General features: G+C 40.1%; 2 protein-coding genes across 2 annotated transcripts in view; one reads left to right on the top strand and one right to left on the bottom strand.

The window, feature by feature from the left end:
• The window catches only part of GPC5 (glypican 5), a 588333-nt gene that overhangs the window by 414045 nt on the left and 152239 nt on the right, over nucleotides 1-22049 (top strand). The window lies entirely within an intron of this gene.
• Nucleotides 20547-20881, bottom strand: BET1L (Bet1 golgi vesicular membrane trafficking protein like). The gene is given in 2 exon segments (XM_023754720.1): nucleotides 20547-20605; nucleotides 20608-20881. Coding segments are annotated over 2 exon segments (333 nt in total).

The raw sequence follows: 22049 nt of genomic DNA, 5'->3' as shown, positions 1-22049 counted from the left end.
CCCCAAGCCAGCGGGCAGAGAGCAGAGTGGGAGAGCTGGTGGAGAGTGGAGCAGCTTGGGGAAATTTGCTCCCCAAGCCGCCAGATGGAGAGCAGAGAGGGAGAGCTGACAGTTTGGAGGACTTGGCAGAGTGGGAGGCCATGGGACAGAGACAGAGCAGGAAGGGAAAACCAAGAGCATGGGGAGCACCAGGAATTCTGGGAATAGTAGTTTTGGTGGCAGCCCAGGACCAGAACTGGAAGCCCAGAGCATGTGGAGAATCAGGAATGCTGGGAATCGTAGTTTTAGACCAGTGATGGCGAACCTATAACATGCGTGTCAGAGGTGACACGTGAACTCATTTTTTTGGTTGATTTTTCTTTGTTAAATGGCATTTAAATATATAAAATAAATATCAAAAATATAAGTCTTTGTTTTACTATGGTTGCAAATATTAAAAAATTTCTATATGTGACACGGCACCAAAGTTAGGGTTTTTCAAAATGTTGACACGCCGAGCTCAAAAGGTTTGCCATCACTGTCCTAGACACTAGAGCAGCGGTTCTCAATCTGTGGGTCATGACCCCTTTGGCGGTCGAACAACCCTTTCACAGGGGTCGCCTAAGACCATCCTGCATATCAGATATTTACATTATGATTCTTAACAGTAGCAACATTACAGTTATGAAGTAGCAACAAAAATAATTTTATGGTTGGGTCACAACATGATAAACTGTATTTAAAGGGCCAGAAAGTTGAGAACCACTGCACTAGAGCAAAGTGAGCCTGGAGCAAGTTACTGTTGCAGTGGAGGATGGAGGGAAAGCAAAGGTGAGAGACATAAGTAAAATCAGAGTGTCTAGGAAAAATTAAAGGGAAGATATCCTAAAACTTCCAGGAAATCTCCACCAATGAAGCAAAAAAAACAAACAAACACACACACACACAAAAACTCTATTGTTTTGTGAGCAACAAACCAGACTGAGTTGGGGTCTCAGACAATTTGCTCATATGATTGAAAAGACAGACAGAAACTCCCGGATTGGAGAGGTTGCAGGTCAGGCTGAGGAACCCCCACACCCCCCAGTGCATAAATGTCATGTACCAGGCCTCTAGTCTGTATAATAAAAGCCTAAGCGACCATTACAGCAGAATGACCAGAACGACCAGAATGATGCACACTGACCACTAGGGGGCAGACGCTCAGCACAGGAGCTGCCATCTGGTGGTCAGTGTGCTCCCACAGGGGGAGCACCACTCTGCCAGAGGCCGTGCTCATGGCTGGCAAGTGCAGCGGCGATGGCGGGAGCCTCTCCTGCTTCCACAGCAGCACTAAGAAGCAGTGAGCCAAGCATTAAGGAGCAGCGAGTAGGTGGGCAGTAAGGGGCAAGGGGTCCTGGACTGTGAGAGGGATGGTAGGGAGTGGGCCTAAGCTGGCAGGCAGACATCCCCCAAGGTGTCCCAGACTGAGAGAGGTTGCAGGCCAGGCTGAGGGGGACCTCCGCCCCCCAGGGAAGAATTTCATGCACAGGCCTCTAATAGCATTTATAAAATGAAAGCTGCCTCAGAAATAGCTTAACTTCCTATTTACATATGAATAAATCAAGATTCAGAGATGTTTTATGTGTTCTGAGAGTATTGGGCAATATAAGACATAGCCTGAAACTCAGATCTCTGGGTTGAATTATCTTTCTGCCATATGCAATACCAACCAGTAAATCAGTGTACCAGATACTACTGTTCATATCTCACCAATATTACTTCCCTAAACAGCCTTTGAGAGAACTATTTTTTATTGTACCTGGCATCATGTCATTTTTAACATGGGTTTAGCAGACAGGTGACCTCATTAGATTTGTACTTCAGAGAATTTGCTCTGAGATTTTAAAGGATCTATCAGTTTGAGAGGAAGTGAGATGGGAGACAGAAAGGCTGTTTTGAAGGCTCCAGCAGAAGAGACCACAGGTGCATGAGAGGATGAGGTCATCAACTAAGGTTTTGCCACAGTGCCTGAAGAAGGAGTTAAAAGAGATGGGACTGGCAGGAACTGGTGATTTATGGGACCCATGAAAGAAGGAAACCAAAAGCCCTCTACTGCTGAAATCAGAAATTCTAAACCTCTCTATCCTCCTTTCAGCTCTCTCACCCTGTTGGTTTCACTCTACCTGATTTTTGGCCGTTTAAACCTCCCATCCTTTAAGGCTCATACGGCCTTATGTTGTTTTCATTATTCCTCCAATCTAAATGCCATTGTCCATCATTTAACAGATCTTGGCAAAATTTTCAACTCTACTATCTTGTTTCTTCCTACCTGACAGATCCCCTCTGCATTCATACAACTGTCTACCTTCTCACCTAAACCTGGACTGCTGTGGAGTCCTGAAAAAATCCCAAAACTATGCAAGTTGTAACTGATACAAATGCTTGGATTCTGTCCTTTTCTCTCTCTTCTTTATGTAAGAACACAAAATGACACCCTCCTCTATCTGAGGCCAATTCATCTACCTCCACAGGTACTTATCCTTATAAAGTAATTGTGTTTTGTCATCAACATTTCTCTATATTGGACTTTTTTTTGACATGGTAAAGTCTCTCTAAGTTCTATCTCCAGTTTTCCCTCAGCTCTTTATTTCCCTCCAGTTACTAGCCTGTCTCTATCCTCTCCTTTCTGGTCAAGTTGTTGAATCATCCTGGTTATGTTATGATCCCAGAATATTCAGCCCTAGGTCTTCTCACTCCATAGTCTATTTAACATTTCTGGACAATGCTATACTCCCTTTGGCCTTCCAGGTGGACTGAAAACCTCACACCAAGCATGCCAAACTCACGGCCGGTGGTCTGCATGTGGCCCAGAACGAGTATTTTTGTGCAACAGGAAACATTTTGCTTTTGGAGGCAAGTAAAATAGGTTTATTTGCGTTATGCTTATTAATTTGTGTAGTTATTCAGTGTCTGATAAGTTAATGTTCAAGAAAAAAATATTAATTTTTATTAAAATGTTCTATTATTTTATGTTAACGATTACTCATTTATTTCAGCCCTTTGTATCCAGCATGTCTCTATCAAAGTAAACCTACGTTTCTATGAAAATTGAAGCTTTTGTTTTTTGCGGCCCATATACATTAAACCTTGTTTATTTGGCCAGTGTTAGCCTTTGAGTTTGACATGCTTGCCTTACACCTCTAGATTGGTGCTTCAGAATTATGTATGCAGCCACCATGGAATTCTCACATTGATTTAGATTTATTTCAGTGATGAAGAGGGATTATATTTCTTCTAGGTTCCATTTGTGTCCAGTGGCTGGCTCAGAGTGGGAACTTGCGACGTTTCCTGGATCACTTAAGTTAAATGTTACTATTAAAACCAGAGTGTAGTATTCATTTGTAATTGATTGACAACAGATGTCATTTGCATGTACATTTTCTAGAATATCTCTTTGGTAAAACAAGGCAAAGTTATATTCTTAATCTTGATTAGGTATACTTTTGACTTATTCTTTCCTATGAGAATTGATTTATGTATGTTCCTGACTTGAAAAAAAAGGTACCGTTTCTGTTCAGAATACTGGGACAATTTTAAAATTTGATCTCTACCTTTACTTTCAAAATAGATTTAATTCTTATATATCTTTACTTACTACATCTCTAGTCGTAGTCATTTTATCATTCAACCTGGTGCAAACAGTCCATCAGGTCTCCAAAAAGAGAACAATGACACACACAAAAATGAAAATCTATACTATGAATAGGTCTTATATCAAGGCTTTCTGATTAATTCTCCCTTTCTTTTTAACGTCTAACTCATCCCGACTGAATGAATCAAAAAGCTATTACTTTCATACTTGGAAGTGTTGCTTTCAAAATCAATAAAAGCACAGCTCATTTTTAATATGCAATATATTATAAAAATGAAAATTCACATTTACTTGAGGTGGAAATTTATTTTTAAAAAAGTATGGTTGTTAGAAAACTCTTGTTGGCTACATATATGTAATTTTTCACCACAGGCTTTATATTTCATCTCACTTAGAATTTCATCACTATTAACTTTTTGTATGAATATATGTGTATGTATGACATAAAATTTAGAAGAAAATAATGAATTACTTTATGGTGAGTTATTGCTCAAGTCTTCTGCATCTGAATTGTAGCCAGTAAATGAATCAACCTATTTTATAATGTTCCAGCCACAGTCCTTGCCAGTTTGGCTCAGTGGATAGAGTGTTGGCCTGTGGACTGAAGGGTCCCAGGATCAATTCTGATCAAGGGTACATGCCTGGGTTGTGGGCTCGATCCCCAGTAGGGGGCGTGCAAGAGGCAGCCAACCAATGATTCTCATCATTGATGTTTCCATCTTTCTCTCTCTCCCTCTCCCTTCCTCTCTGTACTCAATAAAAAAATACATATATTTTAAAGTTCCAGCCACAATAGATAGCTATATTAAAAAATCATATGAGCCATCCAAAGACTTCTCTAGCAATAATTTTGTTAAGTTTTTTTATGGGGACATTAAAAATAGCTAACTGCACAATTGATAAATAATCAAATTGATTAAAGGGAATAAATAGAACCTCTAGCTTCTATTTGGGAATGATTAATTGGATTATACATCCATATTCAGGAATGTCTATTTTCTAATGGTTCAATCACTATTCATCTGTACTTTTATAATAATTACGCATATTTGTAATAATACACTAGAGACAATTATTCAAGTCAATATCTATGTTAGATTCTTTCCTTTTTTATTTCATTTGACATATATAATGTTGGTATAGATTATATTATCATATGTATAAAAGGGTGTTTGCTTAACAGAAAACCTTATTATCAGATATTATCAGTAAAATGAGTGTTATATTTTTAGTGTAAGTTATAATTTTGGTATTCATTACATTATTATTGTGTCACTGAAGCCTGGTTTTATTGATCATTCATAAACTTTCTGTATTCATTCTTTGAAGGTGATCACATAGCCATGGAAGAAAAGTTTTTAGATCCTCAGAAGTTGACAGTTTTCAGTGTAATGTGTGTGTTTAGTGTAAGATAGAATTGAGTTTGGTATATGGGTGATGGATGAACTTTTACTGAGTGATGGATAACTGCTCATTCTGTTAATGACATTTCATCTATCAACTACTTTTGATATGGTTGATCATAAGATGTTGCTGACTCAATTTAGGTGGATTAACTGAGTGAAAATGATATCTCTTTGAAGTTTCACTGATACAAAATATCTCATCTTGGGAGTAGGATGGATTATATTGTTTGTTGAAGTGATTTTCCATATGAGTTCTTTACTGTCAACTTTCTTGTTCTCTCAACCATATCTCTTCTGTATTAGTTGAAATAGAAGCTTATATTGTTAAATGATTTTCCCATGTCATAGAAAATTTATGTCTCCAAATATGTATTCCATCCTACAAGTTACAGTGAGGAATAACCTTTTTAAGAAAATGAGATGGATTCCCAGCCCACTGTGTCAGGATAAGCTATAGACTATCCTTTACATTGATTGCAACTAAAAATTTGAAAAACTTCAATAAAAAACTAACAGAGGTCTCTGAAAAGTAAACAGAAGTGGGAGGATTATGAAATGTAGTCAAAATTTGGAGAGGCAACCTGCAGTGCTGTGAATTTCTTATTGTTATTATCTCAATAAAAAACCAGAACAAAACAAAATTTTAAAAAATAAAACACTCAAGGAAAATAGATACTATGAGAGAAATAACAGAAACAAAAAATGATTAGAACTGTAAGATTAGAATTGTTAGAAAAGAATATGAAAGAAGCAATCTTAAATATCTTGCCCTGGCCAGTGTGGCTCTGTTGGTTGGGTATTTTCCTGTGCATGAAAGGTCATTTGTTCCATTCCCCCACAGCACACATGCCCGGTTACAGGCTCTATCCCCAGTAGTGGGCGTGCAGGAGGCAGCTGATAACTGTTCTGCTCTTGCATTGTTGTTTTTCTCTCTCCCTCTCCCTTTCTCTCTCTCTAAGAAAAAAAAATCAATAAAAATACTGGAAATAAATAAGTTTCTTAACAAAATTTTAAAAATTAATAAAATCATAAGTAAGGAATAACTTGCTAGGAAAAATAGGCTGATGATTCTTTTCCTTTGCATTTGTCTTATTTGTATTAGTAAACTCTTTTTAAAACCATTTTTGATTATTTTTTGGCATAATTTTGTATCTATATAATAAAAGCCTAAGTGACTGTTACAGCAGAACAACCAGAATGACCAGTTGCTATGATGTGCACTGGCCATCACAGGCAGATGCTCTATGCAGGAGCTGCCCCCTGGTGGTCAGTGTGCTCCCACAGGGGGAGCACCACTCAGCCAGAAGCCAGGCTCATGGCTGGCAAGCACAGCAGCGGAGGCAGGAGCCTCTCCCACCTCCACAGCAGCACTAAAGAGCAGTGAGCCCAGTGGTAAGGAGCAGCAAGCAGATGGGCGGCAAGGAGCAAAGGGTCCTAGATGGTAGGCGGACATCCCCCAAGGGGTACCAAACTGTGAGAGGGCGCAACCCGGGCTGAGGGACCCCGGCCTGCACCCTCTCACATAATGTTGAATGTTGATTGTATCATAAAATTGAATGTTGACTTTTAATATACTTGAAATATTTTAAATAAATAATTTATTTTCTTGATAGGGCAGATGTATTTTTATAGTCATTTTTATAAATTTACCTGTATTTAAATTTCCCCTATTTTTTAAATCACTATTTAATGGCTCCCACTATGAATGGCAATAAAATTAAGATTAGGTGCTATTTCTAGTTTCTCTACTTCTCCTGCACTACTCCATTTTTGAAATTGGACATTTGTTAATATTTGCCTTTGTAATATTTAATGTGCTTATATTAATTTGGGTGAATCGTGAGCCTTAAGAATATTCTGTTACTCTCAGCTATTATATGTATGAGGCAATTGGGGAGCCAATCTTACTTTCTACATTCTGTACTCTCTCCCTTAATTTTTATGGTTGGATCATTTGTACCTTGTCAGAGTTGAAAATGTGTTTTACATTTTCCATACCATTTTCCCCTTAAGTCTACAGATGAATGGTTTTGTTGCTCACTTCTAGTCTTGCTGGCAGTATCCTAATCAGAAATAGGTTAACCACTTTTTCCAATCATCTACTTAATAACACTGGTTGTTTCCATGTCTTGGCCACTGTGAATAATGCTGCAGTGAACACAGGGGTATAAATATCTTTATGAATAAAAGTTTGTAACTTTTTTGGGTAGATACCCAAAAGTGGGATTGCTGGGTCATATTATAACTCTATTATTATTTTTTTTCGAGGATTCTCCAAACCGTTTTCCATAGTGGTTGAACTAGTTTACATTCCTACCAGTAGGGAATGAGGATTCCTTTTTCTCCACAACCTCTTCAACACTTGTTATTACTTGTCTAGTTGATAATAGCCATTCTGGCCAGTGTGAGGTGTATGTCATTGTAATTTTAATTTGCATCCCCTTAATAGCTAGTGAAGTTGAGCATCTTTTCATATATCTGTTGGTCATTTGCATGTCTTCTTGGGAGAAGCATCTGTTCAGGTCCTCTCCCCACTTATTAATTGATTTTGTGTGTGTGTGTGTGTGTGTGTGTGTGTGTGAGAGAGAGAGAGAGAGAGAGAGAGAGAGAGAGAGAGAGAGAGAGAGAGAGTTGTATAAGTTCTTTATATTTTTTGGATATTAATTCTTTATTAGAGATATTGTTTGCAAATGTCTTCTCCCATTCTGTTGGTTGCTTTTTTGTTTTGTCGGTGGTTTCTTTTGCTGTGCAGAAGCTTTTTAGTTTGATACAGTCCCATATATTTGTTTTTGCCTATATTCCCCTTGCCTTTGGGGTCAAATTCATAAAATGTCTCTATGACCAAAGTCCATAATTTTAGTATCTATGTTTTCTTCTATGTAATTTATTGTTTCAGGTCCTTTATTTAGGCCATTGATTTATTTTGAGTTAAATTTTGTATATGTTGACAAATAGCAGTCTAGTTTCATTTTTTTTCATGTGGCTTTCCAATTTTCCCATTTATTGAAGGGGCTTTCTTTTCTCCACTGTATGTTTTTGGCTCCTTTGTTAAAGATTATTTGCCCATATATATGTAAGTTTATTTCTGGGCTCTTAATTCTGTTCCATTGTTCTGTGGATTGGTACATATATACAATAGAATACTACTCAGCCATAAGAAAAGACGAAATACTGCTATTTGCAGCAACATGAGTGGATATTGATAATATCATTGCTAAATGAAATAAGATGGAAAAAATTCAAGAACCATGTGATTTCACTCATGTGTGGGATATAAAACTGAAAACGACAAATGAACAAGTAAAACAAATAAACAAAAACTCATGAACACAGATGCTACCCTGAGGGAAAGAGGTGGAGGTAGTAAGGGGTAAAGAGGGTCAAATATGGAGTGATGAAAGCAGATTTGACTTTTGGTGGTAAACACGCAATGCAATATGCAGATGATGTATTACAGAATTTTACACTTGAAAACTATGTAATTTTATTAACCAATGTCATCCCAATAAATTTAATAAAAATTAAGTAAATAAGAAATCGGTTGACTGAAGTCTGCCCTCTGGTAAATTTCTCAAGAAGACCCTCACTGTAAACAGTTTTCCCTCCATGTATGGGTGTTCAGAACTTCATTTGTAGATATTTCTTCCCATTTTCTAGTGTCAACTTTTGCTGTGAAAAACTCTTATGCCCCATTGATTTTCTTTTTTTTTATTAGTGACTTGACCTTTGCATATAAGCTACCAAATAATGCTTTCTTAATCACTAAAGTCCAATTATTATACAAGGATTTATCTTGGAGTTGAACATAAAGGTAATACAGACATACATAATGTAAATGTATCTGACTCTATGTTATACTTTTGCCTAACAGACAGTATTTTTTAATCTATACTTCTGTGTAGTGTTTTTTTTTGTTGGTTTGGTTTGTTTGTTTATTTGTTTATAAGAAAGGAGATTGTTTATTTTGTTCCCTTCTTTTATTTCTTCTCTTTACAATTCTTACTTTTGGGGGGCTCAATCTTCCTGTTTTCCTTATAATTTAGTCATTTCCAGAATGATTTTGTCTTTTAATTCTCTTTTGTTCATAAATCCTACTAGTTTGATTTTATCTCTATCTCTTCCCAAAGGTCGTGTATTTCATCTCATGGTCTCGTTATATGTTTTAAGTTGTTTGAATTTATGTTGGCATGTACACATGTTCGTTATATTTGTCATCTGGTTTATAGCAACATGTTTCTAATGATAAGAGAGTTGATATGTTCCTTTTTAACTATGTTCTTATAGTATCTTTCTTGAATGCCAAGTAAATTCCTTTAGTGTTCCTCATATGGGAATCTTGAATGCCCTTGACTAGCTAATAGCAAGAGTTTCTAGTAGGAAGTGGGAAAGAGGTTATAGAATTTATATCATTGTGGCTGCTTAGCCTTCTCATCATTTGCTACAAAGAAAGACCGTTGACTCATGTTTGGGGATATTATAGAGCCACTGCTGTTCTGATTCCCAGAACCCACGCCGGCTTGGAGCCATTTCCAGTTTCCTTTCCTGTTTCCCACTGCCCTGCCCAAAGGGATACAACCTTTCCCACCCAGAATGATTCACTCAATGTTAGAAGTTATATTTTATGTGTTTTCTGGGTCCCAATGGGTATTTTTGTTGGACATTCTCTCTTCATTTCCCTGAGGACTCCATTGCTGTTAGCTCTTAGCGCTGCTTCAGCATTTCTAACACTGGCTGGGGCCTTCTATTTCTGGGTATGTATATGCTTGTGGATTTTAGTGATCTATCACCATTAGATCCCCTCCATCCTCCAATTCTTTCTTCTACCAAATCCTGAATTCCCTATGATGCTTCTTGCTCAGTTCAGTATTATTTGTAATGGCATGTTATATAACTTAGAATGAGGGGTCTTTCTTTGTTTCATGGTCTTGATGAAAAGAAAATTTACGGTTTTAATTTATTGCTAGAGGCCCGGTGCACGAATTCATGCACGGGTGGGTCGCTTAGGGTGGCCTGCAGGGATCAGGCCTCAGCTTGCGCTCCCAGACTCGCAGCCCCAGTTTGTGCCCCCAGCCTCACAGCCCCGCAGCCCTGCCTGGCACCCAGCCTCGGCCTGGCGCTGCCCCCTCACCTGCTCTACCACCCCGCCTGCAGGGCAATCAATAGGGGCCACACCCCCACCCCCTGCCCAGTTCCCTCAGTGCCTGGGAGCCAGGCAAGTGGCCCCGCCCCCTGCCACAGCCACTGGTCATCGTCTGCAGGGCAATCAGAGGGGCAATTGGGCCCCCACTCCCACCCACCTTGGCTTGGTGCCACCCGCTCCACCATCCTGCTGCGGTCCCACTCTTGTCGGGGCCCATTGGGGCCAGCGGCACCTCCACTGCTGCCCGCTGCCAGCTCTGGGTCGCCAACACTGCCATGTTCCACGCTGCCCCTGGTGGTCAGCACATGTCATAGCGAGCGGTCAAACTCCTGGTTGAACTCCTGGTCGAACAATTTGCATATTAGGCTTTTATTATATAGGATTTTCTTCTTGTGTCTAAGAGAATGACTTAGATCTAAGGTGCTACCTTGGAAGTGTACAAATATTTATTTATGTTTAAATGATAGAAATGTAATATTCAAATTTACCATTACTCCATATGCTTTTATATCTACCTCTTTTCAGAAAATTTAGTTTATTATTTGCTTTAGGTCTTATTCTTTAACATAATTATATGTGAAACATTATTTTAAAATAAATTAAAAATAATCTACACCCTTTTACTGGGAAGAACTGAAGCCCAACATATCTTCATGGAAAAAAAAATGCCTCATTTCTATTTCCCCGTAATATCAACTTGACTGCATTACCTGCATAGGTGCAAAATGATTCCTAGTCCCTGAGATTATTTTATGTAGCAGCCTGGTATGTGTAGTGAATGGACAGCAGATGTCACTGTTGGATGAATTGAGCCATTCTGCTAATCACACCCTCTCTCAAGTAAAGGTGCCTTTCCAAGGGTCCAAATCCTGGGGTTTACTGATAAAGAGGGGAAAAAATAAATTAAACTGAAAACCCTGAGTCAGTTTCATAACTTGGCCTGGAACTCTAGGGCATGGGATATAAGCCAGCTTTGCAATTAACTGAACTTTTTCATTTGAAATTAAGGCATACTTTTTTTCAGTTTGTTCTTCATGGTGGAAAATAACCAGTGATATTAGAATTCAGAATTGGTGTGTCTTTGTGCAATTGTTTTCCTTTTTTTTTCAACGCATACCTGCAGGTTTAACTTCAGTAGCATTCCATCTGTTCACACAATGCTTTTCAAACTAATGTGACATGGGAATCCTGGCACACAGAAGAGCCATTTAATATTAAAAGGCAAAATTGAGCAAAGTCAGAGTACTTATTTTAATATACCCATCTCCTAAAATTTATCTCTTAATATATTTTACTACTGAATGTTATATTTTGCAGGGACTCATATCTCAATCCTTATTCAAACTGAGATTTTTAAATCTTGGTACTTTTATTTTTCAGGTAGCTTTTATTCTTTGTAAGAAAAAACAAACAAACAAACAAACAAACAAAAAAACAGCAATTCCTGAACTTTCTAAGACATTTAGATTGTTACTTGTCTCTGTTAACTAGCTATGCATACCTCTAACTTTTTGAGTTATTTCTCACTTTCTGTGTCACTTCTTTTCTCATTCTTCTGGATTAAACCTTATGTTCAACTAGTGTATCATTACTAATTAAGTTCCACTTTGGTTTCTAATTTCCAGCTTCACAATTTATTCTTACTCAACTCTTTAATTTTGTTTCACAATTCTTTCATATAAGAAACTTCAAAGTAGCATGACATTTTAATCTTAATTTCATCAGCCTTTAGTTGGAAAGCTTATCTAATTCTTGCTGCCTAATGTGCCAGACTAGTGGTTGAGGGAATGACTGAGAAAAAGTGACATAGACACATTCTGTCTTTGGAGAGCATTGTAGTTAGAATTATTGCATGGACATCTGTCACTATTTTTATCCCAATTCTGCATTTACATTTTGCTGATTGAGAATAGGAGAGGGAGGGATGGAGTCTTTTGTTTGTTTGTTTTGTGTTGTTTACCTAGCATTGAGTACAATACTTGGCAAAGAATAGAAGCTCAATTGTTGAATTAATGAAAGAAGGATTGAGGTGATATTAGATAACTGTGATCCTTATTCCTGACATTACTACTTTGAGACTAATAATATGAAACAAACAAAAATAGAAAAGAACAAAGTGATGTTGATTTCAATTGAGATATTAGGGCATACATTTTTTTCATTCATTCATTAAGTTTTTTTTTAAATCCTCACTTGAGGATATGTTTAGAGACAGGAGCTAGAGAAATAGAGAAGAGAGAGAGGGAGAGAGAAACATCGGTATATTGATGTGAGAGAGAAATATCCATCAGTTGCCTCCTCCTGTACGAGCCCTCGCCAGGGATCAAACCCGAAACCTAGGTATGTGCCCTGACTAGGAATCAAACCTGCAACCTTTTGGTGTATGGGATGATGCTCCAATCAACTGACCCCCCCGACCAGGATTCATTAAGTAAATTTTCATTAAGCACATACGATATGCTAGGCACTGTTCAGGGATGGAGCTGCATCAATATATGTCTCTCTTGTGAGGTCACAATCTAATTTGTGAATATATTCCTGGTTTTGGTGGGTTGTTGTTGTTTTTTACAATATAAAAACAGTCAACTAAATTATTTTTTCTAAAATAGATCGGAAATTCATAAAATGTATAATAAGGGGAAAATGAATATAATTTACATAATATAACCACTTATTTAACTTCACAATTTGTCCGTGATGGTTAAGTTTTGGCAGACATGGTGTGACAGATCTTATACTGAAATCAATTTTTTAACAAACTGCATTCTAACTAACTTCATTACAATGGAGTTCCTACCACAGGTTTAAATACCAGCAAACTGAAATTCTGCAAAGTCAGAGTGAATTATCCATGCAGTGGCCCAAATGCAATTTAAGTATGCCTTGTTAGTGTACATGTCAGCTATGTTTCAGTTTTTCTTTTTTATACAGTTATTACCATCTAGGAGAGACATATGGTATGTCAATGGTAGAGCTTATTAAGGTGCTTGAGGAGGAAATATTAAGAATGTGCGCCAGATGGTATTTAGCTCTGTAAGAGCACAAATGATTACCAGGTAGTTGCTACTGTCTTCTCTCCTTGATATTCATGTATAACTCATAGTACCTCTGGAAAGAACTTTTTAAAAATACCAATATATTATCTTTGGAAAGCTCCTTGTATGTCACTGCACATTTGTTTTGTGTAAACTGGCTACTCCTATTAACTCCAACTGTAAGGCAACCCATTTGGGTGGGAGGAAAAGACACACATCTCCTATGTGTTTCCAGAATTCGAATTTTAAAAAATCTTATGCCACTTCCCAGTTTAACTTAGGACCCCCATTTATGTGTGTACACTCAGTCAATTATGAATAGTAAAAATACTTTACTATTACTATAAATTTGGCTAGTTTGTAACTCTATAAAAATTCACAGTAATGGAAGAAATGAGGGAAAGCAAAAAAATATAAAATATAAAATCTACTTCAAAAGTATATAAGAAAGCTCAGTAAATGAGTTGTAAAAGAAAATAATATGAGGCCCACTGTATGGTTTAGAGGGTAGTTTCATAAAAGACAAGCAATCTGAAAATATACTCAGGGTATATTTTGCCATAGTGTGTGGTAGGAGAAATTAACCTGGATAAAATCTATAACACCCTCATTATGTGACACTGGATGCCAAAAACATAAAAATAGAAAGCAGGTGAAATGTTTAGCATTACTAGTTAAGCTGCTAAATTAGATCTGTGGAAGTGGGAAAGCCAAATGCCCCAAGGCTAATGACAGTGACAGAAGTGAAGGATCAGAGGTCATCCTAATGATATTTTTAATGTAAAATTAACGTAGCTGCAGTTAATTTGTGAGCAGGGTATGTTCTTTTTAGTGGTGGGAAGTAAAAAGTTTTTGCATTATTCAATAATACACAAGAGGATTCTTTGCTGTACTAGATTGTCATGTCATTGTCAACCTTTCACTTGGCCTTCGGATATCAGGAACTCTTTGCTTCACCTTTTGGAGAATTTGATGCCATGTAAAATGGACTGACTAGGGGAATGGCCTTGTTTTAATTCACAGACTGAGGTGAAGTCACCTCAACTGAAAATACACAGATGCTTAATCTGTAATCATTAGCCTGAACAGCCTCTCCAGAGAGGAATTCAAAATGTGGTCACAACAGGTTCAGAGTTGGGCCCCATTAATTTTGTAGAAGTTGGGATGAGCTGATTCTGTAAATGTTCACTAAAATTGTCTCCGGCACGATCTGCTTACCAGAACTTTCATACTCTAAAAGCTATTTCCCCTCACACTAGTAACACAGAACTTTCCTCTCATTACTAAAACTGCCAAGTTCTTCATGGATTAACGTCTTTGACATTCTGTTCCTTTATCCTGGAATGAAACTTCAGGATGCTTTATTACGTATTATAAAGACATTCTCTACTTTATTATGCATTATACACCAGCTAATGCATACTTGTGCTTCAGTTTTCAAACCAAAAGACCCACTTCCAATCAGTAGTTTGCAAATTTCAAAGAAACCATCTGTTGATCCATCTTACGTGCTGTCAAAACTCTTGGTTTGGAATGTGAATAACTGGAGGATTGGACTGCATTCTAGTTCTTTAAATTACTCATTGTGTAACCTTGAACAAGTCACTAGTATATTTGAGCCTCAATTTCTACTTTTATAAAATTAGAATAAGAATACTAAACTCACAAGGTTTTACAAGGGTGAAATTGATGACATTTGTAAAGTATGCAGGGCAGTCTCTACAGATGCCGTGTACTCCCTATGCTTTATGTTATGATGCTAATAAATATTTTTTTGCACTTGCTTTATGCCAAATATTCTTCTAGGTGAGCTTTGTGTGTAATAACTCTATTGTAGGTGTTGCATCCCCATTGTAAAAAATATACACTGAAGCACAGAGAAACTTAAAAACTTGCCCAAGCTCAGATGTCAGCAAATAGACTCCCAAAGCCCACACTCACATGGCTACCTATCACTCCTACCGCTTCTAACATATTAGTCCTCCTCCTCCTATTACTACGCCAACTCACACATTGTTTTTGTGCTTATCACGTTGCTTTATATTTTATTAATTTATGTGTATTTCCCTACAACTAGTTTAAGAGCTCCTTGAGGGTGATTTATTTATCTTTTCTGGCTATCTAGCATGCCTGGCCCATACTAAAAACTCATTAAATATTTACTGACGAATGAATTAACAAAGCCCATTAAACATGGAAAAATTTTAAGAATTATAGATGACCAACAAGATCCTTCCTTACAACTCTGTATGGATCTCCATCACTCTACAATCATGCTTTATATTGTGGATATATACATTTCAAGAATTACTGAAACTGGCAAATCTTGTGTATTCATGTATTCATATACATATCCAAAGGTATATATGTATGTGTGTTTAGAGATAGAAACAGAAAGGAGATCTGCTTGTTCAGCCTTTTGATTGTGGGTTCTAAGCAGAAAATGCCAACAACTAGTATTCACTGTTAAAGTATATTGATGGTTTTCTTTCCTTAAGCCCTGTCAGTTTATTTGGTTTTAGCATGCCTGAATGTTATGTCAGAGGAAACAAGCCTTCTGAATACTTACTTACATGGGATTTTTGGTGACATTTTAAAGCATTAATGACAGAAAAGCAGAGGATTCTTTCAGTTATTAATTTTCTGCCAACTAACCACATGTTTACAAACATCAACACTGTTTTTCATAAAAGAGCCATATGGTTGATTACAGTAGATTAAGAGGTAAAATTAGAGGCCGATTTTAAAGCTATTTCTCCAGTTTTTAAAGGCTGTGAGAAGAGTTGAATTAATACAATAAACTAATGGGAATTTTCCTACTTCCTGTTGGGTATTTTATAGCATATTCCCAACCTAAAAGAAAGAAAAATGTTTTAAAAAGTTAGTTGTGATGGTGAAAAATAATTAGTTTTGGTCTAAATATATGTTTTTCTCAATGAATTGGACCATGCCCCATCAAATCAAAATTTCATTTATCTAATTATAAATCTATAAAACATGCTTTCTATTTATAATAATAAATATTTCTATGTAAAATGCCCATGTATGAAACACTGAATGCATGAAGATGAGTGAGCAAAACTAATTTTCTTGAGAAGAGCTTTTCCTCATTAAAAATGAGGACTAAGCCCTAGTTTGACTCAGTGGATAGAGCATGTGGAAGGCAACTAATCAATATGTCTCTCTCACATCGATGTTTCTCTCCTTTTTTCTCTCTCCCTCCCTTCCACTCTATCTAAAAAATCAATGGAGTTCCATTTTTAATTTTTTGAGGAAACTCCATAATGTTTCCCACAGAGGCTGTATCAGCCTGCATTCCCACCAGCAGTGCACGAGGGTTTCATTTTCTGCACATCCTTGCTAACACTTGTTGTCTGTCTGTTGATTTGTTGATGATGGCCATTCTGAAAGGTATGAGGTGGTCCCTCATTGTTGTTTTGATTGGCATCTCTCACATGATTAGTGACTGAGCATTTTTCACGTGCCTCTTGGCCTTCTGTAGGTCCACTTAGGAGAAGTGTCTATTGAGGTCCTTTGCCCATTTTTTTATTGGATTGTTTATCTTTCTTTTGTTAAGTTATATGAGTTCCCTAAAAATTTTAGAGGTTAAACCCTTATCAGATATAGCATTGGTAAATATGTTCTCCCATGCAGTGAGCTTTCTTGTTATTTTGTTGATGGTTTCTTTTGCAGTGCAGAAGCGTTTTATTTTGATATAGTCCCATTTGCTTATTTCTTCTTAGTTTCCATTGTCCTGAAAGATGTATTGGTGAACATATTGTTATGAGAAATGTCTGAGATTTTGCTGCCTATGGTTTCTTCTAATATGTTTATGGTTTTATGTCTTAAATTTAAGTATTTTATCCATTTTGAGTTTATTTTTGTGTATGGTGTAAGTTGGTAGACCTAGTTTCTTTCTTTTCGTTTCCTTTTTTTCTTTCTTCTTCTTCTTCTTTTTTTTTGCATGCAACTGCCCAATTTTCCAATCCTATTTGACCCAGTGATCCCACTTCTAGGAATATATCCTAAGAAATCAGAAACACCAATCAGAAAGAATATATGCACTCCTATGTTCATAGCAGCACAATTTACAATAGCTAAGATTTAGAAACAGCCCAAATGCCCATCTGCCAATGAGTGTATAAAAAGTGTTGTGGTACATCTACCAATGGAATACTATGCAGCTGTAAAAAAAGAAAGAACTCTTACCATTGGCAACAGCATGGATGGACCTGGAGAGCATTATGCTAAGCAAAACAAGCCAGTCAGAGAAAGATAAGTATCACATGATCTCATATGTGGAATCTAATGAACAAAATAAACTGATGAACAAAAATAGATCCTGAGATATAGAAGCATTGAACAGACTGTCCAACCTCAGAGGGAAAGCAGGGGAGGGCGAGTGGTGGGAAGAGATCAACCAATGAAGTTTCATGCATATATGCATAACCATGGACACAGAAAATAAGGTAGTGAAGGCTTGGTGTAGGGGTGGGCTGGAAGAGGTCAATGGGGGTAAAAAAGGAGCATATGTAATACTTTTAACAATAAAGATTTTCAAAAATTAATGAAAAAATATCCTTGAGTGAGGATTAACCAAAAAGAATTTAGGATTAAATGAGTTATTTTATATAAATATTATATACACTTTTGTTTTTATTGTTTAATTAAATTTATTGGTGTGACATTGGTTAATAAAATTATATATGCTTCAAGTATGCAATTCTATGACACATCATCTGTATATTGCATTGTGTGCCCCCTGCTTAAAGTCAAATCTTCTTCACTCACCATATATTTAACCCTCTTTAGCCTTTACTACCTCTCCACGGCTCTTCCCTCTTATAACCACCATACTGTTGTCTGTGTCTCCAGGTTTTTGTTTGTTCTTCTTCTTTATTCTCTTGTTGCTTTCATTTTTATATCCCACAGATGAGTAAAATCAAGAAATACTTTTGAATGTGTACTCTGTGTCAGGTGCTCTACTAGGTATTACTAATATAGAAATTAATCTTATTATACTATTGTTTTCTTCTAATAATAGCTACCATTTGTGATTATTGTGTGTGTGTGTGTCTATGTTTGTATGTGTTTACATATGTGTACTCCAGGTACTGTGATGGACAATTATTCCTTTTATTCCTAATGACAAATATTCAATACATATTTGTCATTTCAAAGATGAAAAAAACAGTATCAATGACATGTGCATAAGTTTATACAGAAATTACATTTCAAATCCTAAATTTGATCCCATATCTGTTTGCTATCAGTGTGTGCAAATTTTCTTTTTATTCCAAATTTTTATTGTCTTGTCCTTGAGTTGTGGGGGAGCCTGGCAGGTCGTCCTCACATGATACGGGCTGCTCTTAGGGATCAGTGTTGGCAACCCCCCCTCCCCCCTCCGCAGCACAGAGTTAGGTGCTGTGTACACAGCACACCCGTGCTGAGCGGGCTCCGCGCCCCCTTCATGGAATCCAACCTCATTCAAGAACAAGAAGCAAGAAGTCCAGGCCCCCAAATGGCTGAAGTTGCAAGGGGCCCTGGAGACAGACAGAGAGGTGGGCAAGCACAGCGAGGAGTCAGAGCAGGATGCCTCCTGGAGGCTGTCCGCGACGCAGAGCCTGCACTCCTCGTCTGCACCCGGAGAGGCACAGCCCTGGGCGTGGGAACCTGGTGCCACGGCTGAGCCATGTTGTCAGGGCGTGAGGCTAGCACCGCAGGCCGGGGAGGCGTGGGGGCCGTGGAGCGTGGGCTCAGCTGTCTGCAGGACCCGGCGGAGGCATGGCAGGCAGCGGCAGCAGCGTGAAGTGCACAAGCCCACATGAGGGTTCACTGGAGAGGAGCAGAGGCTGATCCAGAGCCGAGGCGCCCGGGGTCACAGGCAGGACCACAGGGCTGGACCCTCATGGCGGGAAGCAGCCCCAGACAGGTGGGTTTGAGAGCTTGGTGACATGAGCATGCGCTGGAAGGGACGGGCAGACAGAGCAGAGCCCTGGGGACCCCTCCTGGAGGCTGAGGGGCCCAGCCAGATGCGCTGGAGAGGACAGTACAGTGACCGTGAGGACAAGCTCGGCCTGCTGGGAGGAGGGGCGGGGGAGCAGCGGAAGGCAGGAGCCAACAGGCCCCATGGGGTGACCGTGCAGGCAGGTGGACAGTGGGCCGACAGTCTGCAGGCAGTAGTGGGAGAGACCAGGAAGGCAGAGGATGGGAAGGAAGGAGGGAAGGACAGAGCCAACAACTGGCTCCATGTGAAGACAAGGGCGCTGGTGTCTCCCTGGGGTGAGAAGCTTGGCCTGGCCTAGCCGGGCTGGGGTTTGGTGTGTGTGGGCACAGGGCCAGCCAAGGGGGCAGTTAGGGCCCAGGGACAGGCTGTCGGGAGGACAGGCTGCAGAAGCTGGGGAGGAGGGCTGGCTCAGAGCTCCCTCACAGCACGGGGGACTCCCTGTGGGAGGAAGGGCTGGCTTGGCGGAGAGGGAATTACCCAGGGACCCTCAAGAAGTGACCACGGGTCCTACCAACAGGGTCCTTGCAGGGAAGCCTGCTGTCAAGACCCATAGAAACCCTCGCGCATGTGCATGCCCACGTGTACACACATGCACACGCTGCCCGACTCTGAATTGCCAAAGGGACCTGCTTCTAGAGCCCTGGCCTCCAGGAAACGCTTCTTTGGGTGGATCCTCAATCCTGAGAACATGTAGATTTCTGCTCTTGGATACATGGCTGCGAGATCCAGAAGGCTGGGGCCTGGGGCCCCCAGGCAGGACTGCATTCCACTCCTTCACCCGCACCACCTGCTCTTCCCCGGAGGTCTGGCTTCAGTCGCGGGACTGGTGCGCAGGCCGAGGTCGAGGCGGAGCGGGAGGGGGGGGGGGCCCTTGGCACCGCCACCCCCGCCCCGTGCTCGGCAGCCCTGGGCAGGAGGAACTGCCACCCTGGGCTGGAACCCACGTGGGGTAGATGGCGCTGATCTGAGGTTCGCAGCCTCACCTGCTTCCCACGTCAGATCCAGGCACCTGAGAGCAGACGCCGCCTTTCCCAGACAAGGATGGGGTGGAGGAGCCTTGAGATGTCAGAGCCGAGGGCTGGGGAAGGGCTGCGGGCCACAGGCGGCCATGTCCAGGGTTCCCGGCTGCTCTGCTCCAAGGAGGCTGCCGCTGCCGCGAGCACCTGGGGCCCTGCACCAGCCACACAGCTCAGGTCGGAGGCAACTGGTCTCCCAGCCACAAGGGAGGGGATCCTAAGCCACGGTCACCACTTCAAAGCAGTATTTGGTAGCAGGTCCTCTGCAGCCAGACACCGGGCAGGAGATCCTGGTTGCCTGGGGCACCCACAGAGCCAGCTCCACTGGCTCATGTCCCTGCTCTCCACAGGAGGTAGGAGAGGATGAAGAAGACCACGATCAGGCCCCGGCCACGCCCCACAGCAGTTTCCAGTTGTCTCACCCAGACCGCACCATCGTGGAAAAGCGCTTCACGTTCCCTGTGAGCAGGCCTATCATGCTCATGAAATCTGAGCCCATGCCGTCCAGGTACCGGTTCTGGTCCTCCGTATCCCTATTGATGTCCAGGGCCAGCGATTTGAACCTGGTGACCTTGGAGGCCAGGCTATCAGCCCTCCGCCTATTCGCCTGGTCTAGAATCTCCTCCACGGCACCGGAGCTCTGAGCGCGAGCCCAGTCCGCCATCGCCCCGTCCAGCCAGACCAGGGCCCCAACCCAACTCTGCCTCCTGCAATGTGGCCAGTGTGTGCCCTTTTTATATCAGACTGTGGATCTCCAAAACATGGCCTTTCTCTCACATGATCAAAATTTATAATAGGAGAAAGGTACCAGTGTCAATAATAGAGTGTAATCAGCAGTACCCCTGCAGAGATCTATGAGTAAACTGAGCATCTGGAGTTGTCCAAAGTGGAGATCTTGAGGGTGAAACCACTGGAATATAACTAATGAGGTTATTTGCTTGAAGAAGAGTAGGAGTCAGTTTTAGACAAGGTAGTGAAGAGAATACAAAGTGTTATCTACATATATAAAAGCCCAGTGACTAAAGGGTAGAACTACCAGAAGACCAGTCGACCAGTTGCTATGACATGCACTCACCACCAGGGGGCAGATGCTCAACGCAGGAGCTGCCCCCTGGTGGTCAGTGCACTCCCACAGTGGGAGCATGGCTGGGCTGACCAGGATGAGCAGCCCTCCCACAGCAGGCCCATCACTGCAGGCCACGCCCCCACCAGTGCACGAATCCATATACCAGGTCTCTAGTTTATAATAACCAAAAACTAAACCCAACTTAAATATCTATCAAAAGTTGAATGGCCTATCCATAAAGTGTATTTGTATGTGTTATACAGTAATGAGGAAAAACAGCTCTTGCTTTACACATCATAGATGGATTTCACTAGCATACATTTTTTAAAAAATTGGTTTTAGAGAGAGAGGAAGGGAGATAGAGAGAGAGAGACATAGAAAGAGAGACAGAGACATTGATGTGAAAGGGAAACATCAACCAGTTGCCTCCCATATGTGCTCTGACTAGGGATCGAACCGATAACCTAGGTATGAACACTGACCTGGAACTGAATCCCCAACCTTTTGGTGTACAGGATGACATTCCAGTCAACTCAGCCACTCAGCCAGTGCTCACTAGCATACTTTTGAGCCAAAGTAGCCAAACACAAAAATTAAGGAAAATCAAGATAGTGCTATACAGTGGGGCCTTGACTTACAAGTGTCCCGACTAATGAGTTTTTTGAGATACCGGCTGACTCTCCGCCGATCTATTTTTTTATCTAGTTGGAAGTAACTGAGGTGTGTTCACTTTGTAAAAATTTATGAAGCTGTAACTTTCTATAAG

This window comes from Myotis lucifugus, unplaced genomic scaffold (assembly GCF_000147115.1).
Source record: "Myotis lucifugus unplaced genomic scaffold, Myoluc2.0 scaffold_64, whole genome shotgun sequence".
In the NCBI taxonomy this organism is placed as follows: Eukaryota; Metazoa; Chordata; class Mammalia; order Chiroptera; family Vespertilionidae; genus Myotis; species Myotis lucifugus.
Note: the sequence above shows the minus strand (reverse complement) of the source record. Positions and strands in the feature narration are given on the sequence as shown.